This window comes from Pseudopodoces humilis, chromosome 6 (assembly GCF_049639895.1).
Source record: "Pseudopodoces humilis isolate 2021_Gansu_Grassland_sample_001 chromosome 6, ASM4963989v1, whole genome shotgun sequence".
In the NCBI taxonomy this organism is placed as follows: domain Eukaryota; kingdom Metazoa; phylum Chordata; class Aves; order Passeriformes; family Paridae; genus Pseudopodoces; species Pseudopodoces humilis.
In genome coordinates, this window is record NC_142205.1 from 22,587,390 (window position 1) to 22,605,388 (window position 17,999).

Sequence of the window (17,999 nt, forward strand, 5' to 3'; positions counted from 1 at the left end):
TAATTCTCTCCCTGCTCCCCCACCAACAGCTGTAAAACTTCTTTCCTGTTACCTCCAACACTTAGAGTAAGTCTTCATTGCCCATATTCTTCTTTTACTAAATTTATTCATGCCAGGACATATATTTTACCCTTAAGCCCCAAAAAAACCCAAACAAACAAAAAAACCTCACAAACCGAAACAACACAACAAAAAAACACGCCACAAAAATCCACCACAAGAGAGCTCTAATTTTCAAACTTCCAGAGTCCTAGTAGACCTGAAAATACAGTGTGGCCCATAGCCCTTAACATATGGAAGTTGCACTGAAAAGACCGCGGAAGGGTTTGCAGATAGGATGCTACTTGTTAGCAAATACCAAATTTTTAGGGTAATACAGAAAATCAGAAACCCAAGAGAAGCAGTAAGTCTGTGTATTTTTCTGCATCAGTATTCTCTGAAACAAAGTTACAGAACTCATTACTTTAATAAATAGGACTCATCTTGTAGTGCATTTTGTCTTTGCTCTTTAAATGAGTTGAAATTGAAGACCATCCAATTAATGGAACTAGTTTCTTTAAAAAATTAAAGATTAAGAAATATTAATTTTAAAAATCAACCTTTTATGACTACACTAAGCTTCTGACTGCAATATGTTGCATCAGAAGTTGCTATTCCCAAATAAATACAATTGCTTATAAAATAATTGGAAAAGTAATTTCTACATGTAGCTTACTAACCACCCTCTTCTATTTGAGTATATGATTCAGGTAGTGTGTTTGTGTTACAGTTTGCTTCCATGCTTTGTGTAATACTTTGAGTAAAGCAAATAAAATTGTTAGAGCTCTTTGTATCTATGCTCTTCATGCAAAAAATTTAAGACTAGTGTCTTTTAACTTGTTCTTAGCAAGTATGATCTTAGTCAAATCATTATTTTCTTTGTACAGTTTTTTAGAGTTCTGCTGTAAGCATCTGCAATCTTAAAAAATATTATCTCTTTCAGATTAAAATATATTCCTTGACATAAGCATAGCATGGAGTCTCCTATGTAGTTCTCAATCTGACTTGTAAAGAGTGTTGATAATGTTCTAGAACCACACCATTTTTTACATTAAACCATCTGCTGTTTACTGTGCTGATACTTCTGATTTTGAAAGTGTTGTAAATTGTCTTAAGGGTTTTCCATTCCCCATATAATTTTCTCAAACCATTTTTGGGGGTCTTATTTTTAAAATTGGTAATCTTAATAATGGTAATTTTAGTACCAAACCAAATTTTACCAGCCTGTGCTTTGACATGCAGTACTTAAAGCAAGCACTTGCTCTACTGTGACACAGCAGCAGAACTGTTTGTGGCATGCTATGTTTAGACATATAAAATGTAGTAAGAACAGCCATATATGTCTGAGTATGAGTATTTGAAAAGCAGCATGAAGTAGATACCTGGCTAGTAGTGACTGTGTTACAAGATGAATAAAGGAACAGTTTCAAAGGAAGGGGAACTGAGGGGGGGAAGTCCTTTGAAATTAACACCCAGATCTGTACTGTCCTGTTTTCTACTACCTTAACAGCATCAATTCCAGTGCATTTTGTTTTGTTGAATTTTGGTAACAGTTTTAGAGCATAACACAAATTATCTTTTAGGTATGATCCCAAAACAGATATGTGGACTGCTGTGGCCTCTATGAGCATTAGCAGAGATGCAGTGGGAGTGTGTCTTCTTGGTGACAAGTTGTACGCTGTTGGAGGATATGATGGTCAAACATATCTTAATACTGTGGAGTCTTATGATCCCCAGACAAATGAATGGACACAGGTATAGTTTCTGATCAGACCATGTACTACTATTAATAAATATTGTTATTTCAAATGTGCCTCCTTTTGCAAGGAATATTCAAATATTCGTTCTCTATAAAGCACTTTCTTACTAGTCTGTTGTCTCTTTTTTCCCTTTGTGTACCATCTTGAGATGACTTATATTAAATAGACATTGTTAATTTCTAATAAACTTCCCTCCTTTCTTTTGCAAGAGTATAGCTATTTTCTTTGACTATCTCAGCTACTTTTAATGAAATGTATTGCCACGTTCCCCAAACTGTCATAAAGAATTCTGTTTACATGACTTCCTGTTCTGAAGATAAATGATAAATGTAGATTAGTTTTAGCTCTAACATTGTCTCTCTAACACAGTGTCTCTCAACATTGATTTTATCAAGGTTTTGGTTATTTTTTCATAAATAATCCCTTCCTGAGGTGAATGCTATGTATGCTGCATGCAGGTTTCAGGAAGACTTTGCCCATTTTATTTTTTGCAGCTTTAAAATAAAAATAATTCTTCAGTTCATGCTCAGAAACCATTACTGTCACTTCAGAGCTTGGCTGCTTTTATATAGCTCCAGGAATGTGTCTCTCTGTGGGAAGAGCACGCACAAGGACATTCCGAGCTGACTGTCCTTTTATATCTAATGCCATTTGAGATACCCTAAAACATCTACATCCACAAAAGGTTGGCAGATACAGCACAGAATCTGTGGGAGACCAAGGCCCTCCTGGCCAGTTGCAGACCAGGATCAATGTCCAAGCTCATCTGTAATAGCATCAGACACCAGTATTTAGGCAACTGAATTTTGAATCACCTCAATATGTTATTCTGGTAATAGCCCAAAATTCTTAATTCAAAAAGAGAAAACTGAACTGCTGTTTATAAAAATCCCTGGAACACAAAAAAACTCAGCTGTCCATTTCCCTCCATTTCATACTGCTGCAAGGTCTTAAAACAGAAGTCATCAAGGAGGATCATCAGATCTTGGGGCATTCACTGGTACTGGTAATGATAACCCATGGCATTGTTAGTCCTGCTAAAGAAAAAAATGTGTACCAGAGGTCAGAAACTGCTTCTCACCAGAGGAGAGAAACTGTGCTTCTCACCATTGCATCTAACTAAATCTCACATGCCTAGGTGGAGAACATCCGTATGTTCCTTTGGATCCTTAGCCTTGACCCTCTATATCTCACTGAATGCCATAATCCCAATATGTAGGATAGTTTCAAGCCCTTCCCGGAGGGATTTGGAAATATTTGTGAACGTTGCTTCTCTCTTGTTATGTCAGCAGTCTGCCACCTCTTCATCTTCACACAACTCGGGAGAAGGCAGTGGAATTTTCTCAGGTGAAGGTTGTCAGAGCTACAGACAGCTCTATAAAAGTCTGTTGTTCCTGGGGAAAAGAAAAGAAATAGGGAAGTTGGCATAAACAGCCTTTTTTGTCTTCAGGATAGTCTCTGTACGTACCACTTGGTGTACTATCCACATACACTGCAATTCTATAAAGATTAAAAGGGGAAGGAAGCAAAGGGGTGTGTTAGAAGCTACTGCCCTCTGTTCAGGTCCAGCAGAATCTCAGCAGAAAAGGGTCTTGTCAGAAGTAAATTCTGTTTGTAATTAAAGAGTAAAGACTGGTAAATTTATTCTGATTTCAAGAACTCTTAGCAGGAGTTTTTTCAAATAATCAAGTAAAAAGGACAGCTTGCCCCTATAATTTTAGGCATTTTCTGTTCCTGAGAAATTCATTATTTTACCACCCTTTACTCAGTTGTCTGTCTGTCTAGCTCAGGTATCCAGTTTGTAGTATAACAAAGGTTTATTTTTCCTGTAACACTGAATAATTGAAATTATCAATAAGAATTGCTTGATGCCCTTAAGGCTTGCTATTGTTTTCAGAGTGCTTCACTCTGTATAGAAAATATCTTTACCTTTTCTTTATGTTTGTATCCAATTTTGGACCAATTTGTAAGTCATGTTAACAGAGCATGGGTGACGTCTTTCTGCTGCAGCCATATAATTAGGGGAAAAAAATACATAGAGCTGACTGCATTTCTCTCACAGATGGTTTGTTTGTTTGTTTACAGGTTGCACCACTGTGCTTAGGAAGAGCTGGAGCATGTGTTGTGACTGTAAAACTCTGAATTATTTTCTCTGGGAAGGTGACATTCTCCTGTGTAGACTCAGAGGATTACTTTTTCCTCAAGCAAACTACGAGTGCACCAGTAAACACCAGGTGCAGGATATCTACCACAGCAAAGTGTTTGGTCTGAAGCTGACCTGATGTTCCTATGGACCAGTATTAAGCACTTTTTAAAAACTTATCTTTGTTATGCATATGTTACAAGAATTCTACTTGTAAGTAAGTCAGCTGCAACCTGCCAGTTGGCAGCAGAGAACTTCTGTTTAGGAAGCGCTAAGAAAATGAATGAACTCACTATAATAATCCAATGTTATGGTTCCAGGGCCTTGATTTCCCCAAATGCAGAGCAATGATGCTATAAATGGATATACTTTGGTATAATTTGGTCTATCTTTGGGTGAAACAAGTTATAGGATTGCACCCCATAGATTTAATTTGCTTGTAATAAATGCAAGTAGCTATCTGAGTGACTACAGGCAGGCTAACAAACCAATGCAAACTATTGTAAATGGCAGGTGTAATGCCTGCCTTGGAAATGAAGTTGTGTATTTGACGAATCTTTTGCACTTTTTATCATCATTCCTAGTTTAGCAAACTTTTTATTTAACCAAAGCCTTATTTTAAATATTGTCTTATGCTAACAGAAACCTGCTATTTAATAATTTCTGATAGATATTTTATACATCCAGTATACTTTTTTGGATTTTCAAAATTGTTATGCAAGATGCATCATACCTTTTCCCCTGCTTTGGTTCTTGTATTTACTTTGCTATTTGTATGAGTTATTGGAAGAATTCTAAAGTGTGATAAACAATTAACCAATTTAAGTTTAATATTTGCACTTTGGAATTTTTGAAGCATTCCATTACATCTAGACTAATTACATTTTTAAATGAGGCTTTGCACTACTATGAGAAGTATAATTTTATAAGATGAAGAAATTGTCTGTCTTTCCTGTAAGGTTATTTAAAAATGTAAAGGGCCCAATCCTGCCAGATGCTCAGCTGCCAGCATTGAAGCATGTTCAGCATCTTACAGGAGAATGATGTGTGCCTCGCAGGACTGTATCAAATGAATTACCTTATTTAAGTTACCTAATTTTTTCAGATACTTTATAATTTGCCTTTCTCGAGCCCTCTGCTGTTACACCGAATTGGTTTGAACGGTCTAAATGTTCTCGAGAGAAGCCTTTTTGTATTTGCTTTTATGTGCCTTGTCCCTTATGTTCATCGAACAGCGCCGCGCGTTAAAAACGGGAAGATGTGAACTCATTGGATGTTTTGGGTTTGTTTTTTTTAAAAAAAAAAAAAAAGTTTTAAGTGCCCGATACCCAAAGTCCTTTGTATATTTGTAATTTTAAACGTGTGTTTTAACGCTCTCGGCGAACTATTTATTGTTTTAAAAGAAATCGGTGATACTTTGTGATGAAGCTTTGCAGTTGGAATACAGCTGATCTCAAGAGGCTTTGCCGGCGCCTGTGTGCCTTTATTCCCTCGCTTAGAGTCCCCTCTGCGTGCCTGAGGTCTAAAACCCCTCCTTTTCCTCCGAGAACTGCCCGTACCCCGCTCTGGGGCCCGCGGCCTCATGCAGAGCTCCTCCCGATGGGGGCCGGGGCCGGGGCCGGTCCCAGCCCGCTCCCGGCCCACCCTCAGCCCGCTCCGTCTCCGCGGTAACCGCGGCGCCGTGGGCGGGCGGCGCATGCGCGGTGCCGGCGCTGGCAGCCCGCGGTGGCCGCGATGAAGGTGGGTCCGAGCCGCTGCGGAGCGTCGCGGCCTCGGGGGCGGCGGGCGGGCGGCCTGGCCCGCGGAACGGGCGGGCGGTGACGCTTGCGGCCTGTGCAGGGGAGGGGGGAGCGGCGGGAAGGGTCTCCAGCAAGCGGCAGGGGGGCCTGGTGTGCTCGCCTTTGCTCCCGGATTTGTTTACGTTCTCTGGAGAGACTTCGAGTAGAAGGGAGCTTAAAGGTCATTAGTTGCAACGCCTCTGCGGTGAGCAGGGACATCTTCCACGAGCTCAGGTTGCTCAGGACTCCATCCAGCCTGGTCTTGTACTCTTCCACGGATGAGGTGTCCACAACTTCTATGGGAAACCTGTTCCGGTGCCTCTCAGCACCGTCACAGCAAATACTTCTTAATAACGAATCTAAACTACTCTCTCAGTTTGAAGCCATTCCCCCTCGTTCTGTGGCTGCGTGCCCTTGTAATAGTCCCTCTCTGCCTATCTTGTAGGTTTCCTTCGGGTACTGAAGGCCCACAATTAGGTCACGCCAAAGTCTTCACTTCTCTGGGCTGATCAATCCCAGTTCTCTCAGCCTTTCCTCATAGATGGAGAGCTGCTTTATCCCTCAGATCATCTTGGTGGCCCTGCTCTGGACTAAGATTTTCTTAAATTATTTTTTAAAATCAGACGTCGTAGTCAGACGTCATTTGTGAGTGTGGCATGTGGTGGTTGTATTTTTGCCGTTCTTGTGCGCAGAACGCAGATTCAGTGTGAAGAATGCCTCAGTTTACATTGACCCAAAAGAAAGTATAAGACCCTGTGGCAGACTTGAGCAACCCTGACAGCTGATGTTGGTGTTTATCTTATGACATGTAGGGATATAAGTCATGATAGCAAGCTGTGAAACAAACTTGTGGGCTTTATTTTAAACCCAAGTTACAGAAAAATATCTGTGGGTGGTGTGAAAGAAGGACGTTCAGAAATTTTCTCCGTTGGAAGTTAGAATTTCTTTCTGTAGTGTGTTGTTTTGAGATCTTAGCTTTTAATACCCAGCAGTTGAGAGTAACTAAAAGTTTCCTATCTCTAAAAGAGTGAATGTTGAGCCTTCTGTGTTTTACAGACTAGGGATGCCTTCTGGTCCCAGACTTTTCCATTAAATTCAGAGAAATATTAACATTGTGGTCTTTAAACTAGAAGGGGAGAGTCTCATGCAATTTTTTAATTCTTGTAACTAAGAGGCAAAAATAATAGTTTCAACAGATGCACAGTTCTCTATGCAGACACTCAGCAGCAGAAGCTTCAATTTTTTCCACTCAAATTGAAAGAACTTTTATGTGGGATTTTGGTACTTCGGTGTGTTGGAATCACACAGAAGTCATGTTTGATTTTTTGGGGGGGGAGTTTACCTCCACAGTACTTTGTTGCTAACATCTAGGAAGTTGTAGTATTCTTATATCTTATGATCTTAAGATGTGTCATTTCCTACTTTTATTTTTTTTCCCCCAGCAAGTATTCAGTCTGTATGAAAAAGCTTGGTCTGGTTCACCTGTGCAGTTTGCTTGGCAGAAAACTTTGGGAAATTTTCTTGCTGTAACAGGGTAAGATTGCAACTATTTATTGCATTTGTCCATCAAAATTACTGATAAAGAAAGGGAATTATTCTATATATTAATCTTTTTTAGAGGTGATCATGCTGTAAAAATTTATGATCGTCATGGTCAGAAGAGAAATGAAATCAGCCTGCCAGGGTAAGTACTAAGATAGGTTTAAATTATTTTCTTTGTTGTTTTCTTTTAAAATGCTTCTCTTCTGGTGAGATGCTTAGGTAATGCGAGAAATTTCTAGGACTGTATCGTATCTTTGGTGAGCATACCTGGCAGAAAAGACAAATTATGTAATTAAAATGCAAAAAAAAAAGACCTATCTCATTAAGAAGGATCATGATGAGGTTGTGTACAATATATTCTTGCATTTTTCCTACTGTTGATTTTCTAATAGTTTGTTAGCATGGCTTTGCTGAGGAAAGATACTCTTTTGGTTCAGTGCTTCTGTTTACATCAGCAGCATAAATGTACACCATTGGCATTGTTGCTTTATGTCAGGATGATACTTCTGAAGTGAATCTTTTTCTTCCGGCTTGTCACACTTTCTTTCACGTTAGGGAGTGGTATGGGAGTTTACAGACTGGATTTTTTCAGATTAAGTTTAAAAACTTGTGTACTTTGGAAGATATGTTGAACTTCTTTAAAGGCAGTCAGACCATAGGAACAGGCTGGATATGAACCAGGGGAAACCTTGCAAGGGAAAAATGGTGAAACATTGGGTCATCATACTGGTTTGCTCATTTATTGGACACCATTAATACCTCATGTAGTTTCATTTGTGTACTGCTCATCTCTTCTTAGCACTTTAACTGTTCTTAGTCATCATGGAAATTTTTGGTTTTATTTCCCACTATGTGATTGATTTTGGTTAAGATAAGCCCCTTAGTCAAGGCAAAATTCCTATGGTCTTTAAGGCTGAAACCTCTAGTCAAGAGTATAACTTTAATTTCCAGATCATCACTTACATAGCCCTGTGTCATTGGTAAAATGAGCCAGAATCATTTGGTTCCCCAAAAAGTCTAGAAATCCAGTTTTTTCAGTTCATGGTAGTTGCCACCTTTCACCAAACCAAGAGATGCAATTCTCATTGTATTTACCAGACTCACTTGTATTTCACCAACCATCACATCTTACTGTTTGTGTTAGGTGTCATTCATAATATGATCTGACTGTGTCTGTCTCTTGCTTGATAATATCCATGGCCCAGCTCTTTTGTGCAGTGTTTTGCTCAATGTATGATAAATGCACATTCTCTCTGGAAAACTGTCCAAAGTCTGGAAAGCTGTGTGGAATCAGAGGTGTATTAACAGAAAAATAATCCCAACTCTGAATAGCCTCTAACAAACCAGAACCTTACAGAGGATTTTCACTGTCTCTTGAAAATCAAGAAGTTTACATACATAAATACTCTAGAACATAGTGTATTTTATGACCTTCCTCTCAGCCCCTGTTATCAATGAGTTTTGAGTAAGAGTGGGGTTGTTATAAAACTAGTTTACAGATAAATCTGCTATCTGTTATGTGTTTGCAGGAGAGGGGAAAGGAAAAATAGGGACTCAGTTGTGTAGTTCTGGCTTTTTTTGTACATTTACAAACACATTTTAACATTCTTAGTGATTTTTTTTCTTCAGCAACTGTGTTGCTATGGACTGGGATAAGGATGGAGATACTTTAGCAGTAATCACAGACAAATCTAGCACCATATTTCTGTGGGATGCAATCACAAACAAAACAAGCCAAGTAGACAGTGGCATGAGGTAAGAAATTTTTTTTAACGTGTATTTAAAGACTTGGACCACTGTGATTTGTTGATGTGGAGGCTATATTTCAAGATCATTGGAGTCCTCATAATATATATACTAATTAAACTAATATGCAGTTCATTGCTAAATTATTTTTTATATGATTTGCTGGTTTTGAGGTATTCATTGTGGATGGGGTTTTGGGGATTACAGGGTGTTTCTTTATTTCTCCTAAGTCTCACACAAACTAAAGGGAGCTTTAAAGGAAGGGAAGTGATATCAGTGGTGCTAAGATTTTTTTTTTTCCTCTTAGTTTAGTATGAGAGATAAAATACTATTCACAAAGTAGACTAGTTTAGGATGGAAGGAGATCTCTAAGGTTCAAAGCCTTACCTTTCTGAATTTGGCCACAGACTTTAAACTCTTCTGGGGTCTGCATAACCATCAAACATTGCGTCAATAGATAAGCTTGGTTTAACAATTAAACTTCTGGGTTGAGTCTATTCCACTAAACTCTTGCATTCTGCATAAACATTCTTCCTGTAGGAAAGAGAGTGGAAACAATTCCGTCCTATGTTTGTTAAGATGTATGTTATACACATATTATATTGTGGGAATGAACAGACCATATTGTACCATTTTCATGTGTGAAGAAATACTATGGGGAGAAAAGTAACCTGCCAGTATGCACACAAAAAAGAACATAGAACTCCTTAACAGAGTGGAGTCTGCAGTTAATTGCAGTTTCTTCATGACCTTTTCTTTCTAATACTGGAGGTAAATTTCTTACTGGAGGCAGTCTTTCTAGAACATTATATATCAATGTAAGTCCCTAAACCTTTTTTGTCATAGTCTTATTGCTTAAGCAGAATAAGCACCAAGACATCAACAGGGTGATAATGAGGCTTTTCTGATATCCTTCCCTTTTTAAAAATAGAAAAGCACCCTTATATGCAAACCAAATATATGGAGGTCTATTGCATGCCTACAATGAAATTTAAAAAGATGGGAGGGTCCATGCTAATTAGAAAATTCTGATTTCTTTTTTTTTGCTTAAAAGGCTCTTTGTTTTTTAACATGATGTATAGTATCTGTATAGCCTTAAATATACATCAAAATAGGCCGTGCTCTATCTGAAACGTCAAGTTAAAACAGATCTTTCTAACTTCTTTATTACATTGACTAGAATCAGACCTACTCACTTTTGAGTTGGCTAAATGCATAGGGTTATTGAAGTACAAAAAAACAATACAAAAAGTGACTGCAAAATTACCAATGATTTCATCAAAGACTCTTGATGTTTGCAGACCCATTTTCATTTGTACAAGTCATGTTACATTACCTCATACAATTTTTTATTACTTTTACTATCTACTGGATACTTAGATAATTCTGATACTGGTAGAGAACATTTGCTTAATTTCAAAGTTCTCCTTGGTCTGTACGACTCATAGAAGTTTAAGACAAATGCAGAATTTCTTATGCAAAATGTTTTAATATGTGAACACATGAAAGGAATCTCTTCTATACAAAGTAAAATTTATCTTTGCTTTAGGGATGCAATGTCTTTCTTGTTATGGTCTCGAGTTGGAGCTTTACTTGCTGTTGGAACAACAAAGGGAAACTTACTCATATATAACCGTCAGACTTCTCGCAAGATTTCTGTTCTTGGTATGGACTGGTTTGAAACTACTCTGGCACATATAAAAGTGGAATTTTGCTAATATATATAGTTTCCTTTCCAGTTCTCTATATAAATGTGCAGGTAAAAAATGTGTTCATATTCAGTTTGCATCTTCCACTTTGGTGTACTCAGCAGAGTATTTTTAGAGTATACTAAGTGAGATAGATATAGATATATATACAGACAAATACCTAATACTGCCTTACTGCCTCATGGGGGACTTGTGTTACCTTTCTTGCAAAGATTTGTGCAGTTGTTCATTTGCTAAGTTACTCTTTCTTACCTGCTTAGAATACCTCTGGGCATAAAGTCTAAGGATGTAACACAATCCCCAGAAATGTGATGCAGGGAAGTGGAAGAACAGGGGCTGTGCTGTTTCTTATAAAGTCAAAAGACTTCCATCTGAGAGCAGATTTTGTATAAAAGGCTATTGCTCTGACAAGTTGTTTCACATTCTGACAATCTGTGTTTGAGTGGCTGAACAGTGTATATTTCCATCACGGTTTTTTTTTTGTGATTGTGTTTGGTTTGTGCTGTATAGTTTTTTTTCTTTTTCAGGTAAACACACTAAGAGGATTACTTGTGGCTGTTGGAGTATTGAAAACCTCCTTGCTTTAGGTGGTGAAGACAAAATGATTACTATAAGCAATCAGGAAGGGGATACTATAAGACAGGTAGTATTTATAATGCACATTTGATTTTAAGGTGTACATTAATACTCCTGGTTCCCAGGAAAGCTAGGACCTATGGGAGCTTGTGCCTTTTGAATCCCTGTGCTTTCAAGGACAAGGAGCTTTTTTTTTTTTTCAGTCTATTTAATAATGTGTCATTAACACACATAGACACACAAACTGAGGTCATGTTTTCTCCAGTGATTTTCTTGATTTTGGTACCAAATGCAGTAGCAATTTTCCCTGTCTGTCCTTATGCAAAATTATACTTACATTATGCAGGTATAATGCAATTATTTAGCATCCATAAGTGCTGCATTAACTGTTGATTTCTCAATTTGCATTTCTTTCTTGCAGACCTCAGTCAGCTCAGATCCCAGTGACATGCAGTTCTCAGTTATGAAGACTGATGAAAGAGTTTCAACCAGGGAAAGCACAGTAAGAAGTCACTACAAAATACTGTAGTTCAAGTGGAAATAATCTAACAAGATAACTCCATGTGATCTGCCTTTTCTTCTGAGGAAATGGAGCTGATTTCTGTAGGAGAAAGTCTTGAATTTGAGATATGTGTTCTGCTGAGCTTACAATTAGATTTGTGAACCACTTGCTCATTCAGAGGAATGTCCTGAAAATCTCTTCCACTGTTGATGAAGATTCAGAATTTAGATCCATGGGATTCTTAAGGATTATTCAAATTCCTAAAATCTCATATTTTAGAGAAGATATAGGGCTTTACTTTAAAGTTACGCCATTCTTGTCATGTTAATTTTTATTTTCATTCATTGGCAGGTAAGCGTAGTGGTTGGCAAGAAGACTCTCTTCCTTTTCAATTTGAATGATCCTGATAACCCAATTGATCTGAAATTTCAGCAGCCTTACGGCAATATTGTAAGGTACAAATGGTGAGCAGAACTTAATTAATTATTCTAGTATTAAGAAGCTGAGTATTTTCCAAGTAATTCTGATAAATGCTGGAAACAAAATCATCTCTCCCTTGCTCAGACTGGATTTTTCTTGGCTTTATTGTAGACTCTTCGGTAATTATATTCCAAACACAAGGTAGTCTACATTTTTAAACTGTTCTATTTGATGACTGAATAGCTGTAAAAACAGCATCTTTCAACAGAATCACTGTTGGTATGCTCAGCTTTAAACTGTATTAAAATACGTATGTATTAAAAGTATATTGCTGTCTTGACAGAAGATTACTGAGGGGTTTATGGGTTTTTTCTGTTTGGATGAGTAACTGATGAAAGAGTTAAGGGTGGAGTTGTGTCCTTCAGCTAGCTTGTTGGTTTGCAAAGCTGTGCAACAGTCTCATAGCCTTCTTATTGTGCAATACTGTTGGCAGTGTTCCTATGAAGAAAACATAAGCTAGAAGTTTCAGATCTGTACCAGAAATGTAGCTGTTCTATTTCTGTATCTTTGAATCAATGCAGTTTGTCCTTTAATGCTTGTTCAGTCAATATGGAATGGACATCCCTTTACACTACAGCTCTAAGAAAAACTGAAGCTTTATGCTTCTTAACTTTTGACCATGTGTACCTGGGCTGTTTCCCCTACAGTGATTTTTCTTGCAGTTGAGCTAATGAGATATTTTGAATTCATCTTTACATGCTGTAACTATTTGTGCCTTAGTCTCATTATTTCTACTTGACACTATGAAAAGTAAACAGAATATTCACAAATTTGTTGCTTTGGTATTTCTGCTGCATTTGCAGTGTCCTTAAATACACAGTGACTGGCATTATTGTTTTCACATGGCTTTGATGGACCTGCATAGGCCAGAACCTCAAAATGAAAGTTGCCATCTTCTGGTATGCTTATTTCAATGAAGATACCAGAAATCTTTCTCCTGGCATCACTGCCATGTGTGCAGCTGGCTGAAAATGAAGTGGCATTATAGAATACAGGAGAGAATAAAGATGATTTACAAGGCATCTGGGCACAGACATGGTTCTGTCCTTTAAGGACCTTTGATAGTTTTCCCTTAACCTATTTTATATTGATTCAACATGATATATATAAATTCCCATAATTTGTTTTTCTGTTACTGGGATGTATTGACTGTACCCCAGCAGTCTGGAAGAAAATGCTTTTTGCATATTGCATTAATAGATCTCTTTTCTAAACTGTTGCTTTTTTTTAACAGGTATGGTGATGGCTATATTATGATTGGTTTCTCACAAGGTTGTTTTGTAGTCATTTCTACACACATTCGTGAAATAGGACAAGAAGTCTTTCAAGCTCATAATCATAAGGATCATCTAAGCAGCATTGCTATATCACAATCATTAAACAAAGCTGCATCATGTGGAGACAATTGGTAAGTGGTAGTTTTATATATAAAGAATAGAATTCATCTCCCAGAGCTGGAGCTACTGGGCATTCATGCTATGCTTCTTAAGAATTCAAGGCTCCCTAAGAAGTGAATTTAGAAAAGGTAGGGTGAATTGCACTGTGGAACTGCTGCTCTGCCTAGAGTTAGGAGTAGCTATTATTGACAAAAATCTCTGGAACTGTAATTAATAAAACTAAATGTAAACAAAAATAAATAAACTTTAGTAGATATTATTCCTTTTGCTTCATTCTTTTTCTGTTTTGTTGTTTGGCTACAGAAAAGTACAGATTTCTTTACTGAGATTTATTGATTGAGCATAAACATCTGCTTAACAGCAAGAGAAAAATTAATTTAAATCTTTATGTTTATACCTGATATCCTTCTCTCAGGTGTTTGGTCTTACCTGCAGTCTAGATAAAAGTTGAAAAGTGTGAGCAATTAAGGAAATAAATAATTAAATACACTAGAGTTTTTCCAAAATGTTTTGTGCATATGGTAGAATAGCTCCTTTAGCTCTTCATCTGTTAATCCCTGATTCTGTGATATCTGAATTTTTCAGCAAAAGAGGAATTGTGTCATAGTAGGAGTCAAACTGTTCTCTCTGCCTCAGCTCTGTGTAAGACCAACTTGCACACCAAGAGTGGTATAACTGTGAGCAAAACATGGTGCCACTTCAAGTGTTTGAGCTATTGTACAATAAGGTTTATTTCTTTAAGGAGTGGTTTAACTTGCATTGAGTGACATGACAGCATAAATAGACTTTCACTCTGTCCCTTTTATATGCAGCAGGATTGAAAGTATTCTTTGCATCTGTGTTTCAAGCCCATTACATCAGTAATGTCTTTTAAAACTAAAATGCTATAACAGATCAAAAGGGAACAATAGTCTACTGTTTGCCAACTCTGAATGCTTTCAAATTGGATTTGTGCCTTTTCCTCAAATTTTAGTTCTCTGAGCAATTATTTTTGTACTGTGATACACTATTTACAGTGATGGATAATAATGTGTTGTTTTTTAGGAAATTAAAGACATTTTGCATTTCTGTTCTACTTTTTCCTTCATTAGCCGTCTTGATTGGACTGGATTTCTTCCAGTTAATGATGACTGAGATTTAGGTGGGTGGGAATGACTGACTATTTTTCTTCTAGCGTCAAAATCCATGATTTGACAGATATGAGAGAAATGTATGCCATAATAAACTTGGATGATGAAAACAAAGGTATGTTAACTTTCTCAATGGGGATAGAAATTTTTACAAATAAAGTAAACTGGAATTTTGACAGTGTCTCTGTTCATGGAATGAAAAGTATTGCTGTTAGGAAAACTGTGTAAATATAGAATTTTTCAAAAACTCTTGCTTTCCCAACTTGTATTTATTAGGTGACCTGTAACAAAATGGGAGCGTATTTTACCTATTCAAAGTATAGAGAAGTACAGCTCTCAGAATATTTGATCAGTTAATGTTGTGTGGTTTTGAATCTGTATTACAATATATTCAGATTATTACAGTAATATGCTGAACTGGTTTCTGCTTCTTGCCATGATCTTTTTTTTTTTGCTTTTCAGTGTGTCTTGTACTAACATTGATACTTGATCTGGTTTTGTCCTGATCTACAGGACTTGTGCCTGTGGCTTCCAGAACAGTGTTACAAAACAAAATTTTTTTTAAGTAGTGAGGTTCCACCCTTATCTCCTCATGTAGTGTTTGTAAATGCCTCAGTCATTGTCAAGTAGCTGGTTGCCTCCAGCATTTTTATTTCTAAGAACTTTCCTTTTTTAATTTTTTCTTTTTAAGAAATTCAGGATATTTTCAGAACAACACTTTCCTGACTCTCTTGGAATATTGGTAGTAGTCAGTTGGAGTATGGTTTTTCTAGAAGCATGTTCAGACACTAAGGAGCAAACACCAGTTCTTCTGTGTGTAGTACTTACTGATTTGACAGTAAGGGGAATAAGATTGAATTCTGCTCAGCTACGTTCAGTATTATAGAACACTGAATGTGCTGCCTGAACTGTCAGTGTTGAAAAGAGGAAGAGTGTTGATCAATTTTATAACAGATCTGTAGTCTGGTCTAGTGGAAGGTGGGTTGCATCTAGATGGCCTTTAAGGTCCCTTCCAACTCAAACCATTCTGTGATTCTGTGAAGTCTTCACTGTCAGGAAAAAGCTATGTTAGTAGATTATGTGTTTGATTTGAGTGATTCTAATTGATCTTGGTATTGTATTAGTTGGTTAGCTTTGAGTACATTAGTACATATATTCTAGATATTAATTCCTACCATCTTCACAGTTTAGGGCAAAAAAATTGCTTGTTGGTTATGGTAGTTAAAGAAAGGACTATATTTTTTTACAAAAACTTGTGAATATTTTAGGTGTAGATCAGATGGCTTGGACAGATGATGGACAGCTGTTGGCAGTATCTACACGAAGAGGATCCCTCCATGTTTTCTTGACAAAGCTTCCAATCCTTGGAGATGCTTGCAGTACACGGATTGCATACCTCACTTCTCTTCTTGAAGTCACCATAGCAAATCACGTGGAGAGCGTATGATAACATCTTCCTTTTATACTTCATGTAAATGTAATTAAGTATTAAAAGTGGATGAAAATTGTATTATTTTGTTTTGTTTTCTTACAGGAGCTACCAGTCACAGTCTCTGTTGAAGTAGAGCCCAGTTTTGTCGCTATTGGTGTTTATCATTTGGCTGTAGGAATGAACAATCGGGCTTGGTTTTATGCACTTGGAGAGAATAGTAAGCATAAATTTAGTTCTCTTAAAACTAATTTGTGTTATATTATTAATTCAATGTTTTATTTAGCAGTTCCGGACATGCCACGTTGCACAGTAAAAACTTGAATTGCCACATGGTCCTGCTAGGATGGGATAATAATTTTTGCAGGCTGAAGGAGTTATGGCAAGGCATTGTAAATAATAGAAATAAAACTTCTTGTTCGAGTTATTGGTCATGAAATGTAGACTGTTGCTTGTTTTTTTCATATAATCTTGTTAATCAGTGAAGGACTTCAGGTTTTTGAGGCATTATATGTCTGTCCTAAAGTACTGAGTTCATCAAAGTACCTAGGAACTATGATTAGAGAGTTTAAATTTTTAGTTTGGCAGGTCTTCATGTTGTTTGTATGGGATAAGGGAAATTTGGTTATGCTGTGTCCAAATTTTAGATGGCGGATTTCAAACTTTCATGTTTTTCTAAGCATCCCATTTTTTTCAGTGACAGTAAATTAAATAAAACTGTAAAAATACTAGTCAGAGTTGCATAGGAAAAGAGTTTCTCTTTGTGGTTTCTAGCCAGTTCTCTAACTGCTAAGAGGAAAGTCTCTAAGTATGACTTGTCCACTCTCTGCTTAGCTGTGAGATTTTCATATCTGCTTACACTCACCTGCAAATGTAGATAAGTGAAGACCTGTACAAAATAAAAAAACTTTTACCTTATCTTTTCTGTTTGAATCCTTTAGATGTGAAAAAACTTAAAGATGTGGAATACTTGGGGACAGTAGCAAGTATGCACCTTAATTCCGATTATGCTGCTGCTCTCTTTGAGGGTAAAGTCCAGTTACATATGGTAAGAGCTCTCCCAGTTTGGATTGTTGAACTAATGAGTTGATATAAGCTGAACAATTTAATGTAATTTAAAAAATTAAATAAAATGCAATGATCTTCAGTTAATGGAGATAAAAATTAAAAATTCTTCAGAATAGTTTTGCTGGCTAAGTAAATTAAAGAGCTGAGTTTCTGTAGACTTAGAAATACAAACTAGACTAGCACAGGTGAAGAAAAGCATTTTCTTGTCAGCTATTTAACAAGTTTTATTTTAAAGGTCCCTGGTAATATGACAGAAGCAGATGCTGAGTTCTTGAGGGATGCACATGCAATGTTTTGTCATTTAATTTTCTTACAGCTTGATACAAGCAACGCTGTGATACCCTATTGTTAATAGTGGAGTTTTTCAGTTCATTCTGTTCTTTATATTTAGATAGAAAGTGAGGGTTTGAGTGCTCAGGAAGAACGAGAAACTCGACTTTTCCCAGCAGATGATGATAAGTACCAAATTTTGTGCCATGCTTTAACTAGTGACTTCCTCATATATGGTACAGATGTGAGTATTACTTCTTTTAAAATATCTTTTTAGATGGAATATATTTCTGAATTTTTTTTATTACTGCTCATGCTTTTAGCAAAACCAAAGTGCATCTGTGAACTTTAGAGTGGATTATTTTCTATACAAGAACTTTGAGCAAATACAGTCAAAATTGCATCCAGCTTACATTACTGTTGCATTTAT

The 17,999-nt window shown here is 36.9% G+C and overlaps 2 protein-coding genes across 7 annotated transcripts in view; both read left to right on the forward strand.

Moving 5' to 3' along the window:
• KLHL5 (kelch like family member 5) overlaps positions 1-5,404 on the forward strand; it is a 50,262-nt gene extending 44,858 nt beyond the window's left edge. For all 5 annotated transcript variants that reach the window (XM_014263125.2, XM_014263130.2, XM_088056637.1 and 2 more), the window contains 2 exons: positions 1,623-1,794; positions 3,885-5,404. In XM_014263125.2, the coding sequence (XP_014118600.1) occupies positions 1,623-1,794; positions 3,885-3,941 (229 nt within the window). In that variant the 3' untranslated portion in view covers positions 3,942-5,404. The remainder of the gene's footprint in view (positions 1-1,622; positions 1,795-3,884) is intronic.
• A 209-nt stretch (positions 5,405-5,613) lies between these two features.
• Positions 5,614-17,999, forward strand: part of WDR19 (WD repeat domain 19) — a 39,074-nt gene continuing 26,688 nt past the window's right edge. Inside the window, exons 1-14 of one of the 2 annotated variants that reach the window (XM_014262067.2) lie at positions 5,614-5,682; positions 7,163-7,254; positions 7,339-7,404; positions 8,892-9,017; positions 10,558-10,673; positions 11,245-11,360; positions 11,715-11,795; positions 12,147-12,259; positions 13,510-13,683; positions 14,847-14,917; positions 16,071-16,243; positions 16,337-16,451; positions 17,173-17,279; positions 17,691-17,813. In XM_014262067.2, the coding sequence (XP_014117542.1) occupies positions 5,677-5,682; positions 7,163-7,254; positions 7,339-7,404; positions 8,892-9,017; positions 10,558-10,673; positions 11,245-11,360; positions 11,715-11,795; positions 12,147-12,259; positions 13,510-13,683; positions 14,847-14,917; positions 16,071-16,243; positions 16,337-16,451; positions 17,173-17,279; positions 17,691-17,813 (1,479 nt within the window). In that variant the 5' untranslated portion in view covers positions 5,614-5,676. Of the gene's footprint in view, positions 5,683-5,854; positions 5,926-7,162; positions 7,255-7,338; positions 7,405-8,891; positions 9,018-10,557; positions 10,674-11,244; positions 11,361-11,714; positions 11,796-12,146; positions 12,260-13,509; positions 13,684-14,846; positions 14,918-16,070; positions 16,244-16,336; positions 16,452-17,172; positions 17,280-17,690; positions 17,814-17,999 lie in introns of those variants that run through there. The other variant, XM_088056120.1, reaches the window with a different exon arrangement.